Genomic DNA, 22,804 nt, shown 5'->3' on the forward strand with positions numbered 1-22,804 from the left:
AAGAGTAAAAATAGAAAAGAATATTAAATAACAGAATCAATCATATGATGATGCTTTAGTAAAAAAACATATTTACTGTTTTAATTGTGTCATTTCTTTAACAGCTTGCCAGGACATTATTATTTCTTTACATTCCACAACTAAAGTCATACTTTTTTTAAATTTTCAGCTTCGCAAATCCGTTTTCAGCATCAGGGCAAGGAACCTTCGGGAAAAGGAGACTGCAGTCACTAAAATTTTAAGGTAATACCAATTAATGTTGATACATATTTAAACACAAGGAAGATTATATTAATCAAAAAGGAGGGTTTTTTTAATGAATTAATTTTCTGGGCATCAGCATATACTTTCTGCTAGAAAGTAGCTTTGAGTATCTATATGGTTATAAATAATGTCAAAGACATTATTAGTGTCTTTTCTAAATACTTTATTAACTCACAAAGCCATTTCTTTTTTATTCATGTATGCAAATATAAATTGTGAATATAAAGATTCACAAAAAGGTGAGAATACCTTACTATTATTTTTTAACAGTTTTACATCATTTGTGATACCTACAGGAAAAATCACAATCTAAAGAAAAAATAGTAAAAGAGTAAACTTGATAAAGTAATTATGATTTATTAAAATATATCAAAAATAAATTTATTTAAAATCTAGTAAGAATAAAAGGAATACCCATCCTAGAATGTTTAAGAAAACATAACCTTTTAATTCTACTCCCTAAAATATGCCTTAAAATGAAGGATCAATGAGGAAAATTAAGCAACCCACTTAAGAGTATTTTATAAGAATCTATCTTATGTTATAGAGTAACATGTTAAGTATGAAAAATGCGTAAGCATTTGGAATATCATTTATCGGTACAGAGACTACATAGACGTATGTAAATGACACAACTCGATATTGGGAGCTGGAGATAGGGCAGCTGACAAAGCAAATGGACAAATTCATACTAGGAAGCCCTCTCCATTGTGGTAAGTGGGAGGAATTCTCATCTTTTTCTACTAGATTCATCAGTCTGTCCCTAAGACATCAAAGCATTTTCCCAAGAATTTACATTACGATAATTTGGAAAACTATACTGAGGAAATAAAGCTAAGTATATATATTTGAAAAACTATTTTTTTAAACTGGGATCTCACTCTGTTGCCCAGGCTGTAGGGCATTGGCACAGTCACAGCTCACCACAGCCTCAACCTTCTTGACTCAGGCAATCCTTCCACCTCAGCCTCCTAGGTAGCTGAGACTACAGGTGTGTGCCACTGTACCCAACTTATTTTTTTAATAGACATGAGGTCTTGCTATGTTGCCCAGACTGGTCTTGAACTCCTGGACTCAAGAGATCCTCCCAATTGGCCTCCCAGAGTTACAGACATGAGCCACCACATCTGGTCACAACTCTCTTACCTTATAATACTATCTAGAATTTCTATGCAATAAAAGAAAGTATCCTAACTAATCAAGAGAGTATGGTTCTTTAGATTGGTTGCTATTCATATGTAGAGTTATATATGTGTTTTAAAGAATTTCTGAGGTAAGGATAACTATTTCTAGGGCTAGTGTATTATCACTAAAAAACCTGATGGCGTCAACATTTAAACTCATTGAAATAGGCAACCTGAGTCCCAGCTTATGTTTGCTCCCGACTGGTTGGTCTCTCCATACTGGAATTATTAACAGACCTGCCATGAGGCTGACCTTGAACCACACATGGTACTTGGGAAGCATTACTTTATCTGTTACTACACCGAACAAGTTCCTGGTAGAGTCCTAGAGCAATGCTGATTCCCTCATAGGAGAAGAAATTCTCCCTCAAACCAGAAACTACTCAAAAGGGCATTATAATTCGCTGAAGTCTGTGTTGAGAATCCACCAATCTAATCAGGAAGCAAAACAACCTTACTCACCTGTCCAGAACACCTGCCTTACAGCATGTGTGACTCTGCCCTAGGGGTACCCGGAGGCCTTCCCAGGCAGGAGCAGATACTTGGAAGGAAGAGAGCTCTAGGCCTCACTTCCCTACAAACTCTTTCTTAAAACCGATCTGACACTTTTCATTTTCCACTCTCTTTTCTATATCCCTCTCTTAGTTTACAAAAGAAAGGTGAAACTCACACCCATCCAGGAACAGTGTGTACTGATCCAGGATGTAAAATTCTACAGGTTGCCAAACAAAAGGACTATTCCCATGTGACATTCTCCAAAGGAGGGTCCCAATGGGCCACGCTTCACCATTTATCCAGATGACATTTATTTGGAAAACCTCCTTCCTAGAATTTGCCTACCTTAGAGTTAGGCCTTAGAAATAATAACATGACTGTCACAAAGGCCTGTGATTACATGTTATTTGAATTGAAAAAATAAAGCCAGACTTTTTCCGACAGATTCAGCTTATTGGTCTGACAGTGAAAACTGACTTAAAAGGTACACCATATCATAAAATTGAATGAATTGGATGAATGAGACTCTCCAATGTTTTATAGAAATTGTATTCAAGCACATCCATAATGATGCTAGAAATTACATTCTTCTAATTTCACATGGCGAGGGGAAAATTTAGTTGTTGATTTTTTAATCTACAGAAGCAGATTTTTCTTTTTAATGTTATGGTGTCCATAAGTAGAATTTTAAAGCCTATCAGGGTATATGGGACCCCCCTCAAACTTGTTCAACAATTATGTAGTTTGGGGAATACCTAGAGCCGATAGTATTTTACTACAGAATAGAGTACGACAGAATGAGAGGCAGTTCTTTCATACTCCCTGAACTATATCACCCTGCAAACCTCAGGAAATAAAACACTATTCTTTGGAAAACAAAAACCTTAGAATTGTTTAGAATAAAACACTAGATCTTAGAAAACTTTCTAGTTTGTTTGTTTTTTTCTTCTGTAAAAATGGTTTTCTCATTGCTACTACACTAGTCTCTTCATGAAGTTAGGACAAGGTCAAGATAGCACACTGATACCTTCTTTGGAAATACTTCTTTTTCCCACTAATAGTAGCAGTAGTGGTACCATACTTGCATTATAATGTAAACAATTTGTTAAAAGAAATTCGAGTTATCAAGAATAGATTGGGTCTATGTCTATGGTGTTGGTGGACACTTTTCTGTGCTATTTTCCAAGGAGTAACAGCAGCTAGAAAGAAAAAGGGGAGAGGGGAAGGAACTTAAAAGAAATAAAAGGAAAATATTTACAGTAGCCTCACGGTGGTTGATTCAAATAACCTTCCATAAAACTGGGAAGCAGAAAAAACTTTCACCAATCTCTCAGTGTCCTTATTGTGTCTGAAGACTCCCCTCCCCTGGGCTCCAACCTTGTTCTCTGTTAATTTTTCCTGCTGGAGTTCCTGGATGAGTTAGCAGTGGCCTCTCCCAGGACCAGTTGCATTTTTGAAAGAAGGCTTTTTAAAAAGGAAAGTGCCTTAAGACAAAGAGGATGCAGATTCAATCTTTTAATAGATGAGTCTCCTTTAATACAAGTAAATGTCTGATAGAGACTGTGGTTCTAGTGTTCTACCACTCTTGACTTTCCAGTTTTTTTTTCCAATGTTTGTAGAATGATTGTCTTTAACATTGCCTAAGAGGTTCCTCACCAAGAAGGTAAATAGGGAAGCATGAAAAAAAGACCTGAGCTGAGTCATCTTGGCAAGTACATCACAGGCTGGCTTTTGTCCTGATTTGGGTGCAGATAGAGTCACATAAACTTTAGTCACATAAACTTTAAATCCAGTGGGAGGTAAGAAAAAGGGGGATATGATGGAATATTAGTGTCTTAAGAGTAGCTTTCAAAAAATAACACATATTTGGGTAAAATAAAACAAAGCAGCTCCCTGACTTAAAGTTACTGGAGGCCTGGCTATGCAAAGGGATGATTTGTTTACATTCCCAGTGCTGTCATCTGAAGGAGGTGATCTTCAGGATCCCACTGTCTCTGACTCTGGACTTGCTGTTAGAAGGCCTGACTGGCGTTAGGCTTTGCTTCTCCATAAACTTGAGCAACTCACTCATCTGTCCCCTCAGTTTTCTCATCTGTCTTTGCTGTGGTGACTGCCCAGAAAAGTTGTCTGAATAATTTACTGGTCAAGCAAAGTGTACAAATGTAATACATATTCCAGTGGAAGAAACCACCACTTCAACAGTTTTGATACAATCTCAGAAGGGATAGGCCAGGGGTGGATATGTATAAGGTTTGGGGGTTGGGTTTAGATGCTTTCAGGGCGGAGATCTGATTGACATTTGGCAGAATTTTTGATGTGAGTTTAGGACTGTTCAAGGTACCTGCGATTAACAATTCTGTGACTGCTCTGGGGAGGGCAGTGCTGTGATCGGGGACAAGAAAAGGACAATGACCTGTCTGGTAGCTCTCCACTGGCTTCCATATTCTTTCCACCCACTCTGCCTCCACATTTCAGCTACTGGTTTCTCAGAGGGCCTTGCGCTTCTGTTTCCATTTTCCTTCTTGTCTTGGGTGATCTACGAAGAGGAAAAATAAATGGGGACTTCAAACTGCCATCCTCACATGTGAAATTTATTTTTTCTTTTGTGCCTTTAATATTTTAAAAAGATTTAGCCATACATGTGTATGACCTTTAAAAACAAATACAAATGATATTTTTAAATAGCATTTTTAAAAACTTGTTTGAGATGGATAGACCTCATGGGGTAGGGTCTTGGAAAAAGTCTTGATGAATAACAAATATTTTGAGTTGCATAGTTTGGCCAGCTGAGCACCCTGTTGTCTGGAGAAATGGGCTGGTCCAGCAGTCTATAGTGTACATAAATGAATTTTGGAGAAAGCTGCTCTGACTGGCTAACAGCTTTGCCTTCCTGGACAAGTCAAGCCATATTGATGTAGGAACCTTTGTCCTCAGTCCTAGTAATTGAGCTGGAGGTCTGCCAGTCGTCTTGGTTCTCAGGGGACCCATATTTCCAAATATCCATCTTCCATTTGAAACAAGATCCACATTATTCCAGCAAAAAGTATGTTACATACATTACTGGGAACAGAAAATTCCAGCCCAGAAAGGAACAAGTCTTTCAGAAAGGGGAGACCCTGGAGGGTTGTGACTCTATCCATGGGTAGAGTTACACATTTCTACACATAATCATCTTTAATTTGTGTTCTTGCACTTTTTAAAAATTAATTGATGTTTTGAGAAAGAGAAACGCATCTTTGGATATATATTTGAGAACTCTTTAAGGAGAATAGACATGGGCCACTTTTACAGAACTTGATGATACTGGCACGTGCTAAAATGCAGGTGAATCACTTGGCAAGAACAATCATCTATGTGGTTCCCCCCACCCCCGCCAAGACTTATCTGAAGAGTATTGTGAGAGGGAGGATGTTCCACTACTTAAATTATAAACTCCAAGATTGCTATTAAATTTGCTGTTGTTCTGACTTAGACTTTATCGTTCAGCTTCACTAAAGAAAGCGTCTTTTCAAAAGGCAGTGACCTTTTCTCTGCATCAGATGAAATAAAAAACAAATAGCAATGTGCTTTCAAAAGCATCGTTACCTCTAGTGAGATTTCCTCTAATTCAAAGCCCTGAAATCGAGCAAAAATGCATTATCATTCCTGCTAGGATGAATGAATAGAGAAATGTCAAAATAAAATAATTAAACATTTCACATTATTTTAGAAAGTTCCATCCTTTTGTGGTTTGCTGGTGAATACCTCATTAGCTAGGACGGTATCTTTATAACCTTTGTGAATGCTCAGTCTGGTGTGATGTTTGCATTGTGACATTTGGTTTTATAACATCATTTTCTTGGTCATGCACTTATATTAATAGTTTAAGAGTCTAAAGAATTGTCTTTAGCAAGTGCTACTTACTATAATAAAATTAAGCATATTTAATGAAATATACAGGATTCGTTTTTCTCCTATTTATCATTTTAAATGAATCATTTTTATTGACTGTACATAGTAATTATATACTCTTTAAATATTTGTAAAATCACTACTTATTTATTAATATATAGTTTTTTTAAGTGGCATTAGCTGGATTTTCTTCCTGAAATAAAGGACCTCCAAGAAATTCATTCACTCATTTATTCAAGAAATATGTAGTGTCTTCAACAGCCAGGCATTTTACGCCATTTGCTTTTTTCCATTGGGTATGTTCTTCTTTCAAAATTATTGTTCCCGCGGGTTCGAGACCCACCTGGACAGCGAGACCTCATCTCTACAATAAATCAAAAAATCAGCTGGGCGTGGTAGCACGCGCCTGTAATTCCGGCTACTTGAAAGGCTGAGGCGGAAGGATCGCCAGAGCCCAGCAGGTCGAGGCTGCGGTGGCCGGGAGCGGCCACTGCACTCCAGTCTGGGCGACAGTGTGAGACTCCAACTCAAAACAAACAAACAAACAAACAAAAAACAAAACAAAATTATTGTTCCATAGGTTAACCCAGTCATTCAGCAACTTTGGATAAGGTCATGTTATTTCTATGCAGCATAATATTCTGGGCATAACTAGCAAGACACCCTCAACATCACTGAGAGTGTCTGAGTGCCTTTCAACATCCCCCAGACCTTGAAGCTGGACTTGATAGCTTCTTGGTGGACCCATGCTTCCACTGTGAGAAGGCAGGGCACTGGAGTGATCCTGCAGTTGAGAGGAAGGGGGACAGATGTTCTCGTGACCCAGAGTTTGGGTCAGTCTCCTGAGACAGAAGCATTTTTTTTATTATCACCAATATTTGGCAAGAATAACCTCAAGTTGTAAGAATATTGGGAATTAATGTCATAATGACTCTATTATCTGCCTTTTTGTAGTTGATTTTTCCTTAAGATTTTCCTGACACTTAAAACTCTTGTAAGTTAATTGAAAGACTATTTGGAGACACAAAACCTGAGGAGACAGATGAAAATTAAGTGTATTCAGAGAAATAGACACTAAGGAGATAAGATTTGTGGGTATATTCATTTGCATAAAACATAAAATAGTAGAAATGTTAAAATGAAAAAATAGAACTAAATGGAACTAAAATGATGTGTCTAAATACTTTCCTAGATGGTACTTGATTTGTGATCATCAAAGTATGATTTATAGATTTTAAAAAATAAACCCAAAATATGATTATAATAGTGCTATGGATTAGAAAGTTTTACCAAACAGATGTGGGAAGATTTGTTTTTTTTAAGACATGGGGTACAATTTGAGGCTAGGCACATAAGTGATCATCATACAGGTAAAGTTTAATTTTCTTTTTTCTTTTTTTGAGTTGGAGTCTCATTCCATCGCCCAGGCTGGAGTGCAGTGACATGCTCACAGCCACCTCAGCCTCGACCTGCTGGGCTCAGGCGATCCTTCCGCCTCGGTCTTCCAAGTAGCTGGAACTACAGGCACGCGCTACCACACCCGGCTCACTTTTTGATTTATTGTAGAGAGGAGGTATCACCATGTTGCCCAGTGGTCTTAAACCAGCGGGCTCAGGCAATCCTCCCGCCTCAGCTTCCCAAAGTGCTGGGATTACAGGCTTGAGTCTCCACGCCTGGCATAAAATTTGATTTTTTAATAGACTTTTTTTTTTTTAGCAGTTTTAAGTTCACAACAAAATTGAGTGAAGCTACAGAGATTTCCCACCACATACCCCCTGTCTCCACACAAGCCCAGCCTTCTTTCCCAATTACTAACCTTCCCCCCTAGAGGAGTGCATTTGGTACAACTGGTGAATCCACATTGCCACATCATTATCATCCAAAGTCCATAGTTTTATGTTAGAGCTGACTCATAGTATTGTACATTCTATGGACTTAAACAAACGTGTGATGACATGCACCCCATCATTATCGTATCCTACAGAAAAGTTTCACTGCCCTAAAACTCCTCTGTGTTCCGTATGTTTATTCCTCTATTCCTCCAACCCCTGGCAGCCACTGATCTTTTTCCTGTCTCCATAGATATACTTACCTAGAAGCAAATAGATGTACATCTCCAGAGACATGCACTGATGTTTATAGCAGCTTTATTCATAATTGCCAAAACTTGGAAGCAACCAAGATGTCTTTCAGAAGGTAGATGGTTAAACAAACTGTGATATATTCAGGCAATGGAATTATTATACAGAGTGAAAAAGAAATGAACTATGAAGTCATGAGAAGACATGGAGGCAATACCAATACATATTACTAAGTGAAAGAAGTCAATCTGAAAAGACTACATATTGTATGATTCCAACTATCTGACATTCTTGGAAAGGCAAAACTATGGCGATAGAAAGATATTTTTAACAAGGTTTTTCTTTTGTTATTTTGTCATTGGACGGTAAAGTAATAAGTAATTTAAAAAATTAAATATATATCTGTAGAAATATTGGCTGGTAGTTTCTGCAACGTTTGTAAAATTGCATTTTTATTATAATAAGAAGCTCAATCTTTGCACTGAAATGTTCATGTTTCTGGGTCAGAAGTCGGGTTTCTAAATTTGAAACCCAGTGAATTATGTGCAGTTGCAGGCATTTTTTTACACTAAATTTTAATAGATGTACTAAAGGCATAGATCTCTCATGAATTATTTTTCCTTTGTAGTGTGTGCATATGTGCATAAGATGGTGACATTCAAGGTTTTCTTTATTTCATTTTCTACCTACGATGAGGTTCTGGTGGCCCACATATTTACATATTTGCATATGAAAACATTTTTATGAATAACACAAGATTGGGAAGAACTAACTGGCTGTTGCTGTTCAAGAGCCAGATCCATTTACTCAGGACAGAACTGATTCACAAAGGAGAGTTGTATCCACTAAGATAAAAATGTCACTTTTCCTCATCTCAGCAAGAGGCCATTACCTAGGAGTTCACCCATTAACATCCGCTATTGTCTCTACTTTGGATGATCCCATTGTCACTCTAGTGGAGTCAGGTAAGAGCCATTTCCAGGAAATACTCATTTTCTATTCTCTTAGTTATACAGTCATAGTTTTACATAATTACCATTGAAGGACTATTTTCCTGTTGTCTGCTAATGTGATTGCATTACATTAACCAACCCCTGATAATACTTTAAAAGGTATTACCTTGTAGAGCTCAAGATTTGAGTAAAAGCTCTCAAATGCAATGCTCTGCAAAGTTACATTGCAGTTCCTTTAGATGGTAATTGCATTTAATACCAGATGGTATCAGGCCTTCTAACTTTTCTATAATGAGTAAAAATAATTTGAAGACTCATAGGCCTCTCTCTTTCATTACAGAGTGTACAGGCTTTTCCCACACCTTTGTTCTGGGACATTAAGAAAGAAGACATGGAGACAAAGAAGAAAGGAATAGGAGACCCCCTGCCACTGTGTCTATAAACAACTAGTGGTGTTTAAAGACTAATAAAGCTCCAAAGATCTCTCTTATAATCATAATCTTTGGGCCAATTTTAAAATATTTTAGATGGAGAAATGTCAAGAAAAATAGAGACAATTTCAAGAGATGATTCTCTTCCCCAGCCTCCATAAAAGATTTTATACACACACACACACACACACACACACACACACACACACATATACATGTGTATAAATATACACATACATATATGGCTGTCATATAAGAGGCAATATGTATGTGTGTGTGTATATATATATATATATATCTGTCATATAAGGGGCAATTGAAATTCCACAGCACAAAGGCAATGCAGGAAAAAAAAAATCAATCTTTCATTTTTTTTTTTTCAAAGGCTTGGCAAGAAACCAGGGGTAATATTTTTGCAACTGGGAATGTGTGTTTGCCGAAGAATATTCCCACATTTGAATCATCCTCAGGGGTCCTCATCTTGTTTTACTTTCAAAGGTAGAGAGGGCATAACATTAACCCCAACTGGGAAAAGGAAAATGCCTCACTGTAATTCTCCTCCAGGGAACAGGAATAAAGGGATTACATATGCCTGCATAATGGAGAATTTCCTCACTCAGACAAGACAAAAGACTTCATTATTTTTCACCAGACACTTGAAGCCTTGTGCCTCCCATTTCCAGAAGCCAAGTAGGAAGACCAATTTTTTAATGTTAAGCCGCTAGATGGAGTTTCTAAGAAACTGACCATCTAGTACTTGCTATTATGAAGAGATATAGAGGAGATGTTTAAGGGCCTTGATACCATGACATGACCCAATCTTTACCCTAAGAAAAGTGAGACCGTCCCTGAAGATCAATATGGGTTTTTCCAACATCATTAGCTTTGCTTTTTTCTCTGGGCCACAAATGAGTGAACATTTCCTTCCTGCAGACATACTTCTTTTAACCAAAAGGCATCCCGATCCTAATGAAAAATTTAAAGTGGCAAAATATAACTTAATTGAATATTCGAGTAGTTCCCCTTCTGGGTAGGTTTATTACTTAGCAACTTTAATGATGTGTGCCTCTCATTTTTTATGTCAAATATTAAAAGTCTCAAGTTACTTAGTCATTCACTATTTCAGCTTGCGAATAGCTTCTTGTAAGAGGAGATATATGGAGACCATGTTTGCAGTGACAGATCAGATCTCCAGTTTAAGAAACTGAAATTTCTTAAATCGTGTGCCCTTCTTCACATTGCCTTTCAGATCTCCCTAATAGTTTTCACATACAACATAGATGAAGATTTATAAACTTTCTAGTTGCAAAAAACAATGTCTGATTTTTTTTCATTATTGTCTTGGGGTCTCATCTATTACAAGTCTGTTATTCTTGAGTGGCATAGTATTCTAACTTGAGATAAAATTAAGATTGTTTAACATCCCCTTTGAAAAGCACATTTAAAACACATGCTGTTTTGTTTGTGATTGTTTTCATGCTTCATAAACATGAAGTGATCAAAAAAGAAATTAAAATATTTGATCTTCACAGAATTTCAAGGTTCATTCGTTCCACAAATATTTATTGAGCACCTACTGTGTACCAGAGCTGGGAAATAATCATGAATCATTTTAAAGATAACCTCTGTTCTCTTAGAACTCTTTGGAAAGTGGCATGTGTGGAGCACCAAAAGACCAAAGAGAATGGCATCAAGAGAACAAGTTCCTTTCTGGTAAAAGATGAGACTAGAAAGAGAGATTAGAGAGAGACCAAACAGGGTTTTGCAAGCCGCACTGCTCTTTAGACTTCGTCTTTTTCTCAAGAGCAATAGGAAGTTAAAGGGCTCAAGGAAGTGATAGCTGCATTAGTTATCTATTATTCCAAAACTTAAGTGATTTAAACAATGCTTTTTTTTTTTTCTCACAGTCTCAGTTAGGAATCTGGGCATAGTTGGGCATCTAGCTTTGGGTCTTTCTCAAAGCTGCATACACTTGGACTTGAATGGGAAGAATCCTCTTCCTTGATCACGTGGTTGTTAGCAGGCTTCAGTTCTTCACGGCCTGTTAGATGAAGGCCTCCGTTCCTCCCAAGTGGTTATCTAGAGGCTGCCCTCAACTCCTTATCAGGTGACTCTCTCCGGAGAGCATCCCACAACGAGGCAACTTGCTTCATCAGAACAAGCAAGAGAGAGGAAAAGAGGGACAGCAAGAGTGCTAGGAAGATGGAAGTCAAGGGTTTTGTAACCTATTCCATCACTGTTGTCTTCTGTTCTTTGAAGGGAAATCACTAAGTCCTGCTCACACTCAAAGGGATGGGATTACCCAAGGGCATCAAAACCAGGAAGCAGGATCATCGGGGATTCAGGGGTTCAGGGGTTCGTCTTAGAAACCTGCCTACCACTGTAGCGCTATGGATGTTCATTCCAGAAAACACTTGGTTTAGTTTAATGAGACACATGCTGATCAGAGTCCCAACAGAAAAGACTGACTTTTCAATGTGATCCTCTGTCAATCTTGTTATGCAGTTCCCAGCACTTTATAGAATGTTTTTGACATCAACCATGAAATGGGACAAGATACAACAGGAAATTATAGCAACTAAAATTTAAATAAAGTGTCAATGTTTCCAAAGCACTTTCATCCTCATCTGTGCTTCTTCCGACTCCCTGTGAAGCCAATAGGAAAGGCATGATTGTTCTTTGCACTTTACATAGGGTATATGGAGGCTCAGCAAATGCATGTCACTTACCTAAGGTTCCACCACTTAAAAGAGGTGAAGTCAGTAATGTGTCATTCTACACTTAGTGTTCTCTCAACTCATCTTCTCTACGAGGCTTCCAGACAAAGGAAGAACTTTCTATTAGCAGCTATACTGCTGGATGTGAAACTGCAAACCTACCGGGCTACTTTGAAGCTTGAGACGAGCAAGTTAGGGATGGGGTATTCACAGTCCCTTCTCCTGCCTCTACCCTCCTTACAAGCCCCATCCCGACAGTTTCACTTACTCATTCCGTCCATCAGTCAGCCAGAGGGCCAGGAACTGAGCTTCTAGGAATGTGGGGATGAGTGATAAGTTTTTCCTAAAGAACTCACAGTCTAGGAAGGGAGATAATGGATGAGAACAAAATGCCGTTAAGTGTTAAACATGCTTGCTTAGAAACAGGCTGCAGGAGCGTGAAGTATAGCACAAGTCATTTTTCTGTGCTTTTATATAGATGAAATATTCATTTCTCCCTTCATGTTACTATTCAGAGCCCACTTATGTAAAAGTCTGTAATTACATTGTACAGGTTCAAACACTCTTTGGTAGTTTGTGGTTTGCATAAGTGTATGTGCTTGTATATGATAACATTGTATTTCCTTTAAAAGATAATAAAGCAAACTTCTGCCATGCTTTTGTATGTACCTGGGCACATTGGGTGAGAGTATATAACCTCTTATTAGATCTGCTCGTGTCCAATGGAAGCTAATAACTGTCTGCCAACACTGTTATTTTTCAAAATAGCAAAATATTTTATATAACTAAAGAATGAAGCAATGGCTTAGGTATGCCACATTTCTAACTTGCTAGTTTCATGCTTCAAAGTAGCCCTACTGTTTTATTTATGTGGTGCTCTTTCTATGCATGTCTTGATATCCAGGTGTGCTCGGGGCCAAAGTGTTACAAAACTTTCTTCCCACCCCCTTGCTCCTGTATCCTCTTTCTATCCCAGATTGATGTCTTTTCATCTGGGGTCTTTCCCTCATCCATCAGGAGCCTGTGTGTGGTCACTAGTCTCCTTGTATAATATTAGATTTTTCCACGTTTTCTCTATATGAATTTATGTACCTATAGAAAAGTTGTTTCCTGCTGCTTATTAAACCAAAAATAGTCATTATTTGGACTTTGTTTGCAATAATGCATTTACATTTATTGAATCCGTATGATTTTTCATAGATAGTCGCCGTAATTGTCTTCATTCACATCAAAAGCGTTTTTAAGCACTTATATACATGATATCATAAGAACTGCTGTTTTAAGCATGCTAAGCAGATACAGATTCTTTTCTCAAAGATCTTAACTCTTTGACAGACAATAATAATATAATTCAAAGCCACTCAAGAAGCGCATTTGAAGAAATATACATATATGAAAGTGTTACCTAAAACAATAGCAGAGGTATCAATATCTGTGATCAGTAGCTAAATAAACATAGTGTCATAAGGTTTGCATATCATAAAATCATTGCACTGAAGTCTATGAGTTATCCTGGAGAATGAGTCCTTATTTTACCAAGAGAAACTGAGCCCAAAGGTCACCCAAGTGGTTAGTAACAATGTCACATGTCTTTTAACCCCCCTGTAGTATTTTTCTTTCCCTTTACTATCACAAGGGAATTCTTGCCATTCCCGTTGGAGAAAGCTTTCTGGAGAAGAAATTTTGTTTTCTCACCAAAATCATTCACACCACAGGTGCTGAGTTACCCAATTGTCTTCACTTATTAGAAAGTCTGAAATTAACACCCACCCAGTTATGGTCTAAACCAGCGCCCCTCAACCTTTTTGGCATCAGGGACCAGTTTCATGGAAGACAACTTTTCCACAGATGGGGGAAGGAAGGTCAGGATGGGATCATCAGAAATTAGATTTTCATAAGAAGCGTGCAACCTAAATCTCTTGCATGGTCAGTTCACAATAGAGTTCTCAGTCCTTTGAGAATATAATGCTGCTGCTGACTTGACAGAAGGCAGAACTCCATTCACCTGCTGCTTACGACCTGCTGTGGGGCCTGGTTCCTAACAAGTCACAGATTGGTACTGTTCGTGGCCTGGGAGTTGGGGACCAGGTCTAAAGAGAATATATTTTTAAAAGTCTTCATGGTTTAGAAAATACAAAGAAATCGATAACTGGTTACCTGTGAGCCACAAGCTTTCAATTGAGAGTCCTCTAGGTAATAATTCCAAAAGTTGTATTATACTTTTTTGAAATTGTGGTTTGAAAATATAGATAGATAGATAATATAACATGTGCCATCGAAACCATTTCTAAATGTACAGCTCAGTGATATTAAGTTCACATTGTTGTGAACTAAAGCAGAATTCCAGCTTTAGTTACTTCTCTTTACGACTCATTTTTGCCTCTAAAATTTATGTCCTAAAAATCTTCTTGGAATGTATAGTTCATCATTCCAGAAGCCTGAGTGGACAAATTCTTCCCTAAGAGATTTTGTTAGAAACCTTGTTTAAATTGAAAAAACAAAAACACCATGATTGTATATAGGTAGGCTGGCATGACTGTTCATGAATTGTAATAGAAGACCTACCTTTTTTTTTTTTTTTTTTTTTTTGGTTGGAGTCTCACTCTGTCACCCAGGCTGGAGTGCAGTGGCACACTCACGGCCACCCCAGCGTCGACCTGCTGGGCTCTGGTGATCCTTCCACCTCAGCCTTCCAAGTAGCCAGAACTACAGAGGTGCACTACCACACCTGGCTATTTTTATTTTATTGTAGAGACACGGTCTCACCAAGGTGCTCGGGCAGTTCTCAAACTCGCTGGCTCAGGCAATCCACTCGCCTTGGCCTCCCAAAGTGCTGGGATTACAGGCTGAGCCACCAAACCCAGCCAAGTCCTACCATTTTTGTTGTTGTTGTTTGTTGTTGTTTTTAGGGATGGGAGAGGCAGAAGGAAGAATGGTGGGAGGGATGCTTTTTGTTTATTTTCCAGCAACTCTTTAGAGCTGTGACAATCTGTTTTGTGAGTTCCCTTGACTGGGAGACTAAAGTTCCTTTTCTTTTACAGTTATATGTCACTTGCTGTATTTCGTCTTATCATTGGTGTTCCCTTAAAAAAAAACTAAGAGTAATGAGCACTTATGTATTATTCATCCCAAATGTGCAAACTGTGCATTTATCTAGGGCTCCTTTTTTTCTCCTTTCTAGAGCTTGCACCCGACAGCGCATGCTGAGCGGATCATTCGAGGGGCAGCCGGCAAAGGAAAGGTCAATCCTCAGCGTGCAGCACCACATTCGCCAAGAGCGCAGGTAAATATGCAGGGAAGATGGGGCCAGGGACACTGAGGACAGAATTTTACAGGAAATGGTCACTGTACGCAGCCAACGCCCTCAGCCCTGATTGGCAGACAGGCATGGGTGAGGGATGGAGTTCTATTTGCTGTTGGTAACAACAGTGAAACTCACAGTCGGACCCAATGATTCAAAAACAAGTCTTTCCTTCAGAAATCTTTTCCTTAGTAAGGGTCAAATTTTCACTTTCAGGATCAGAAGAACAAATCCTGAATCGTGTTAGATGAGATCAAAGATATTGTGGATAGACTATAAGCTTTTGCTATTAAAAAGAAATATGATAGGAATTTGTGATGTATCAGAAGGTTTGTTTAATTTTGTTTTTATTGTAGTCATTGCTTCAAGGTCCAATTTGATCTTGAGATATATTGACCAGGGATTGTGGTTATTTTTAGGTCACTAAGACACGGATCAAACAGTCAGAGGATCAGCAGGGGAAAATCTCTTGAAACTTTGACTCAAGATGTAAGTTCTAAGCAGTGTTTTGGATTTGGAAAACATGATTATGAAAATATATTTAAATGACTGCTCAGACAATGCCAGTGCCTGATTTTTTTGTTGTATTTCCATGTCTTCTTAAAACTTCTTGCCAGAGGAAATCAGGAAACTCAGGAAACAAATTATGTAGCCAAGTACCAAAAAGTAACCATTAATTGCAGAAAAAAAATCCAGTCATCCCACACACAGAAATGTCTTAGTGAAAATAGTAATACAAAAGTGACATATTAGCAGCATTTGACTTGAAATTAGAGACATTTGAAGCATTTTACAGGAATGATTTTCACCATGAACTTTGAATATTTACTAAGTATGAAATAATCTTAGAGCTAGATCCAGTGTCTACCATTTCAGAGCTTTACATACTAGAAAATGAAATTCTATTTCTAGAAGAATTTTTCTGTTGACTACTACATAATATTCCCCCCAAAATGTCTTTGCTTTTAGACTCTAGGTCATTCATGTATTTATTGCTGGCTCTATAGATATTGATCAAGTGACTATTCTGTGCTGGGTCCTATTCTAAGTGGAGGAGCAGTGGAGAAACAAGACAGATTCACTGCCCTCCTGGATCTTACACTCTAGTACAGGAGACAGAAAAAAAAGAAAGTAAACACATAACGAAACCTCTGAGTGATGCCCTTTTATTTCTCATCATCTTTTTATTACTGTGATAGGTCTACTTTATAATCTAAAGTAAAATAAAGTAGAATCAAGAAATCAAAGGTGGAGATTTGGGGGCAGGGATTTTGGATATGATGGTTAGTGCAGACTCCTTTACATTAGCCCAGAGATCCAAATTAAATGAAGGAGTCACATAAAAATACAGAGAAACCAAGAGATGGACTACCCAGCTGCTATGCCTTGCTACGATTACCGTGAGAGAACTGGAAAATGCATATTACATTGCTATCATTAGTGAAGCCCTGATTAAAATCCAAGCCCTAGGTTGAATCTGGATAAACTGGCTAAGAAAGCAGAGTCTTGAGTATCTAGAGTCAAGAACGGTGCTTGAGAGAGGAGGGTGCAAAGCCTAGAGTTGTTTTGGTTTTGTCTTTTTCACCACTTAGCTCCTGTTTCTTAAGCGCTTTTAGAGTGCTTGTGTACTTTATCTGCTTTCAGTCTGTACAAACTGCCATTTTAGTCACTGTAGACTGATTTTATGAAGTGTTCCAAGCAAAATCGAGAACTAAGAGTTGGTAATGAGACACCTGATATATTTATTACTTCATTAACTTAGTTCCAATTGGCCCAGAGCTCTGATACCACCATGATTTTTAATATCCAGAACTCCAGGATTGGCTAATATTGTTGACATGGAATTGGGATCAATTCTAACATGTGACCTATCCACTTAGAATTTCAGAGTTGGCTGGGCTCGGTGACTCAGCCTGTAATCCCAGCACTTTGGGAGGCCGAGGCCAGTGGATTGCCTGAGCCCACGCATTTGAGACCAACCCGAGCAACTTGGCAAGACCTTGTCTCTACAATAAATAAAAAATTAGCCGGGTGTGGTAGCACACACATGTAGTTCCAGCTACTTGGAAAGCTGAGGCAGAAGGATCGCCAGAGCCCAGCAGGTGGACAATGGGGTGGCTGTGAGCATGCCACTGCACTCCAGCCTGGGCAACAGAGTGAGACTGCAACTCAAAAAAAAAAAAAAGAACTTCAGAGTCAGGCTTATTGCACTGAGAAAATTTTCAGGCAAAAATTTCTGTTCAGCATGATTCAATAGAAATATACAGTCTACTTATGAATCAAATTAAAACATGGCTTTGAAAATGTGTGTTCAAATATATGCAACAAAGGCGCTGTTTGAATAGTCTCAATTCCAGAGGCTTACTTCTTCTTCAAAGACTTCTTATTATATATATTTTTTGTATAGAAGGATACCAAAATCCATCTTCTCCATAGCAAAACGTCATGGTGCTTCTGATTATTCGACAATTATGTCTTTTCTCTCATAAAGGAAACATTTTAAAAATTAGAGCATTTCAACTTTTTCGCTTATTCCAAATGACAGAAGATACAGATAATTAAATCTAAGGAATGCTTTCTACAAAACCTACCCAGTTATTTGAACAATGGCTCTCCACCTCCCACAGAGTCTGTGTAAGGACTGCTAAGGCCCGGCATGGTATGCTTCCTTGTTCTGTTCTTTCAGACTCTGTTCCTTACTCTCTTGGTTCCACCCATATTTCCATCCTGGCTACTTGACCTGTAGACACACCAAGCCCACTCCCGCCTCTGGAAGAACACACTTCTGCAGCTTGTCAGTGACCTGTGCCCTCACCGCCTTCTAGTCTTTGTTCAAATAGTACCTTCATGTTGAGGTCTGCCCTGACCTGTCTATTTTAAATCATAGTCTTCTAGAACCCTCCATGCCTCTCACCAACTTTGTTTTTGTTTTTTTTTTTATTACAGCACTAAGCACCGTCTAACATATTTATTTGAACAGGAATTGTGTTTGTGTTTTGTTCTGTTTTTGTTTTGTTTTGTTTTTTCGTTGCCATAGCATACCCTTAGCACTAGAATAATGCCTGGCCCATGATAGTACCTCAATTAATATGTGCTGAATGAATTACTTTTTAGAGAAAAAAAAATACGCTTGCTAAGAAGACTGTGTCCATCAACATATATAAAAATGTAAAATAAAGATATTGATTTCCGTTTTTAAAAAATAGTAATACATCTTGTCCTTCAAAAAAAAAAACTCCCGTGTTAATATGTCCCCCTTTTAATTTATTTCTAGCATTCCAATACAGTGAGATATAGAAATGCACAAAGAGAAGACAGTGAAATAAAGATGATTCAGGAAAAAAAGGAGCAAGCAGAAATGAAAAGGTACGGGAACTGCTGTGCTCCATGGCTCTCGTTTGGGAATGGCAACATTTCCCTTGGCCTTACTCTCCTGTCAATGTCCCCCTCAAGGAAAGTGCAAGAAGAGGAACTGCGAGAGAACCACCCCTACTTCGATAAGCCACTGTTCATCGTCGGGCGGGAGCACAGGTTCAGAAACTTTTGCCGGGTGGTGGTCCGAGCACGCTTCAACGCGTAAGTACACTTCATTTCAGCCAGGTGTTTGGCCTGAGTCATGCAAACAGCAGGGGGGGTTGTCATATGAAGGAGAAGGAACGTGTAATCCTAATGGGGTCATAAAATAAACCGTGGGCTAATTATCATGCTGCTCCTCTTTGCTGAGCTCCCGACCAGGTGGAACACAAACAAAGGTCACAGGTAGTTAACATTTATGGAAAAGTCGCATTGATAAAGCACTTCACAGCCATTCGTCTTTATGCTTTCTTTTTAAAAAAAATGTATTTCAAAGATGTGGGGTCCAATGCAGGGTGAGGTATACAAATGTTCGTTATGCTTGCTGATGTGCCACCATCCCCTGGCAGTTTCCCACTACTGCCAATCCCTTTCTTAGTATTTATGTATTTTAACACCTGCCTAATACATTTATATTGGTGTTGTTAACTCCATGCTTTGTTTTGGAAATAATAAAGCAAAGGGAGACTAAATGTCATGGTGAGATGAAGGTCAGTATCCATGTCGTATATCAGACTTGTAGTTTCTTTGTGGTCAAAATTCCCCAATTTGCCTATTTGAGAATAATGTGAAGTTGAAAGAAAGTTGAATAGTACTTTCATGAACAACTGTTATGAGAAGGAAACCCACTGTCCACTGTCTCTATCCTAATAACATGGAAGAAATGTATAAGAAGTGATCAGTAGGGTAAACCTTGAGGGCACTGTATTTGTGGAGCCCTAAACCAAGTTTTGCAGGTAATCAATGACTGAAATACATTTTTGGCAAACATAACTTTAAGCAAATATCTTGAATACATGAAGAGTCCTGGAGGAAATTGGAAAACTTTCCATCTTCCCATTATGTATTCGAGCCTTCGCTGATGCCATCATTAGGTAACTTGATTCCTTTGTTTTTAATCAGTAGCATGTGATAATCACTGTCTGTCGTGGAGTGAGTTGTTTCTTCCCTTCCAAAATCCATATGTTGAAGTCCTATCCTCTAGCACCTCAGAATGTGACTGTATTTAGAGGTAAAAACTTTAAAGAGGGAATTAACTTAAAATTAAGTCATTGGGGTGGGGCCTTAATCCAATATGATTGTTTGCCTATAAGACAACAACATCTGGCATGCAGAGAGAGAGGACCCTGTGAATATAGGCAGAGAGAAGATGGCTATCTATAAGTCAAGAGGAGAGGACTGAAACAGACCAACCCTGCTGACACTTTGACCTTGGACTTCCAGCCTCCAGAACAATGAGAAAATACATTTCTGTTGCTTTAAGCCACCCAGTCTTAAGCACCAGTGGTGCTTTGTCACAGCGGCTCTAGGAAATTAATATGCACTATTACTACATTTTGGGGATGGGAGAGTCCTCAGGGACCACTGAGTGTTACTTGTGTACCCCTCCTTCAACAAAGGAGAACATTTAGGTCTGCCAAAGTTGAGAACTTTGCTCAGTGATCTAGTTAGTCCTGATTATCCAGCTGTTTTTCTTTCTGCTGTTCTAGAAGGGACTGTCATCATTTAAGACAACTGAGTAATAATCATTCAAATCTTCTCTGAATTTTCACCAAGTAATATAAGAACTTGGCAGTTTAGAGGTTGACTTGATCAGTTCCCAATTTGAGTTCCTCATCTTGAATGATCCCATTGGCTGTCTACGCATTCACATCAAATGGCTAATTCTCCATTTAATGTGGGGTAATTCTCCTTTTGTCAGCAACTCAGCTAATGTTGAATACAACTGATGAAGACTTTCTTGTAACTGGGAACACATATGCAAAGGCTGCCGGAAGCCTCACTGATGACTGCTCACAGGCTACCTAAAAGTAAAACTTAGAGACGCTCTTCCCAAGAAATTCTAAACACATTATTCCACAAGAGCACAGTTAAATGCAGGGTGAAGAACTCTTTTTATGGAGCATTTAATTAAATAATTTTGAAGAACATCCTTGAACTGCTAAGGCAAAGATTTTAAATGAGTATTTTTAAATGAAAATCAAAATTTAATTTGGCAACATCCATGTCAGAAAATTTTGAATGGAGCCTCCAATTCTGAAATCAAGTAGTTTGAGAACTATAAAACTTTACTTTGATAAGCATCAACTGCAAATTCTGTGGATTTTTCTTTCATCTAATGTTCTCTGACTTCCAAAGTCACCTATAGTTCACATCTTTCATTATGGGCATTTTATGGAGGATATTAAAGAGCTTTTAGGTAGGTGGGATGTTTGCACACATTATGCCAACAAGCTATAACATGCTTGCTATATAGCAGGGTGTCATATGTGTATTATCTCTTACAGATCTAAAACTGACCCTGTCACTGGAGCTGTGAAAAATACAAAGTATCATCAACTTTAGTAAGCATTGCAAACTTTGTTTTTCATGCACAGTTGAAGTTTTAATGTACTATTTTATGCTACATAAAAATATAAAAATTCTCTTTTACTTTCTTTCACTATACAAAATAGGTGATTGGGGATTTATTTAAGCCACGTTAATAGAGTCATAGAACCATCATCTCGGACTTGTAGCAGCCTTTTCCGGAACATTTGTGTTTCTTAATTTTGTGTGGTCTTTGGCAGTGACTTGCTGGGATTGGTCACTTACCTGGACTGGGTCATGATCATCGTAACCATCTGCTCGTGCATTTCCATGATGTTCGAATCCCCCTTCCGGAGAGTCATGCATGCACCCACCTTGCAGGTACTGCCCCTAAATCTCAGCTCACAGCTAGGAGGTAAAATACCAACCTTCAATTTTTCTGTTCATTGTGACCAAACTGCCTTTTGCGCATTTCAGATTGCTGAGTATGTGTTTGTGATATTCATGAGCATTGAGCTTAATCTGAAGATTATGGCAGATGGCTTATTTTTCACTCCAACTGCTGTCATCAGGGATTTTGGTGGAGTAATGGACATATTTATATATCTTGTAAGTCTTTCGTTATTTCCTGCATATAAAATGTAATGATTTTTTTAAATCTCCTGCATTTCTTGGTATAAGAGCGAGAAGTGTGAGTCATAGAGGCTTAGCTGCCCTGAGTTCTTTGGACTATAGAGGAGTCCATTATAGGCAAATGAGGGACATGCGTGTAAAATCTAAATTTAAAGCATTATAAATATCTAAGAATAGTTATATTTGTCAAATATGCCAATCAAAATTTTATGGATGAATGAGACATACATTAGGAAGGTCTAAAATAACAAATCTAGTTTGCATTCCATAATTTTTGAGGCTTCTGTGCAAAAAAAAAAAGTTTTTCTCATATAAATCATGTTATAGATTGTGAGCCCCTTATTGTTAAAAGCAAACTAAAGTGATTTTGTTTGGACCTTTCTCCTGATTGCAGTGATCAAAATGCCTTTTTAACTGTTCAGTTAAACTCAATTGGAAAACCATAGGAACAGACTCAAAGAAATTTAAGAAATTTTACTTTTTTCTATATGTCCAGGAAGGCATGAAGTCAATGTCTTTACAAATGTAACAAGGAGAATTGTGATTATTAGCAAGTGGCATGTTGCAGATTATTAATAAAATAGTAATAAATTTGATAAGAGGAATTCCAGTCATATTGACATCAGAGGAGCCTCCAGCATAGTAAGTTAAAAGGACAGAATGCACTGGTGGACACAGATTCTGTGTGCACCCCCATTTCATTCCTGTATACACGTCAAAGCTTTCTTTTGAGGTCCTCACAGGTCTAGATTAGGTTCACTGTTTAGAGTTAACAGGCTGCATATACAACTGGTGAGTGCTTGTCCCACACAGCACGTGGAATCTCTACTGAGTGACAAGTTGTGGCCCACTCATGCGAGGGGGCACCCAAAAAACCCAAAATGATCTTTCGGAGGGTGGTCCCTTGGAGTACAGGCTTCCATCACTAGGTAAGTGTTCTAGGAACCCATCAGCATCAGTGTACCAGCTGG

The 22,804-nt window shown here is 38.2% G+C and overlaps 1 protein-coding gene across 3 annotated transcripts in view; it reads left to right on the forward strand.

Annotated features, from left to right (window-relative positions):
* The window catches only part of NALCN (sodium leak channel, non-selective), a 363,914-nt gene that overhangs the window by 286,936 nt on the left and 54,174 nt on the right, over positions 1 to 22,804 (forward strand). For all 3 annotated transcript variants that reach the window (XM_008048630.2, XM_008048631.2, XM_021707824.1), the window contains 8 exons: positions 170 to 243; positions 15,198 to 15,299; positions 15,737 to 15,806; positions 18,592 to 18,683; positions 18,771 to 18,893; positions 21,179 to 21,235; positions 21,461 to 21,581; positions 21,678 to 21,809. In XM_008048630.2, coding sequence (XP_008046821.1) covers positions 170 to 243; positions 15,198 to 15,299; positions 15,737 to 15,806; positions 18,592 to 18,683; positions 18,771 to 18,893; positions 21,179 to 21,235; positions 21,461 to 21,581; positions 21,678 to 21,809 — 771 coding nt within the window. The remainder of the gene's footprint in view (positions 1 to 169; positions 244 to 15,197; positions 15,300 to 15,736; positions 15,807 to 18,591; positions 18,684 to 18,770; positions 18,894 to 21,178; positions 21,236 to 21,460; positions 21,582 to 21,677; positions 21,810 to 22,804) is intronic.

This window comes from Carlito syrichta, unplaced genomic scaffold (genome assembly GCF_000164805.1).
Source record: "Carlito syrichta isolate Samal-C Ts95f unplaced genomic scaffold, Tarsius_syrichta-2.0.1 Scaffold126448, whole genome shotgun sequence".
Lineage (NCBI taxonomy): Eukaryota > Metazoa > Chordata > Mammalia > Primates > Tarsiidae > Carlito > Carlito syrichta.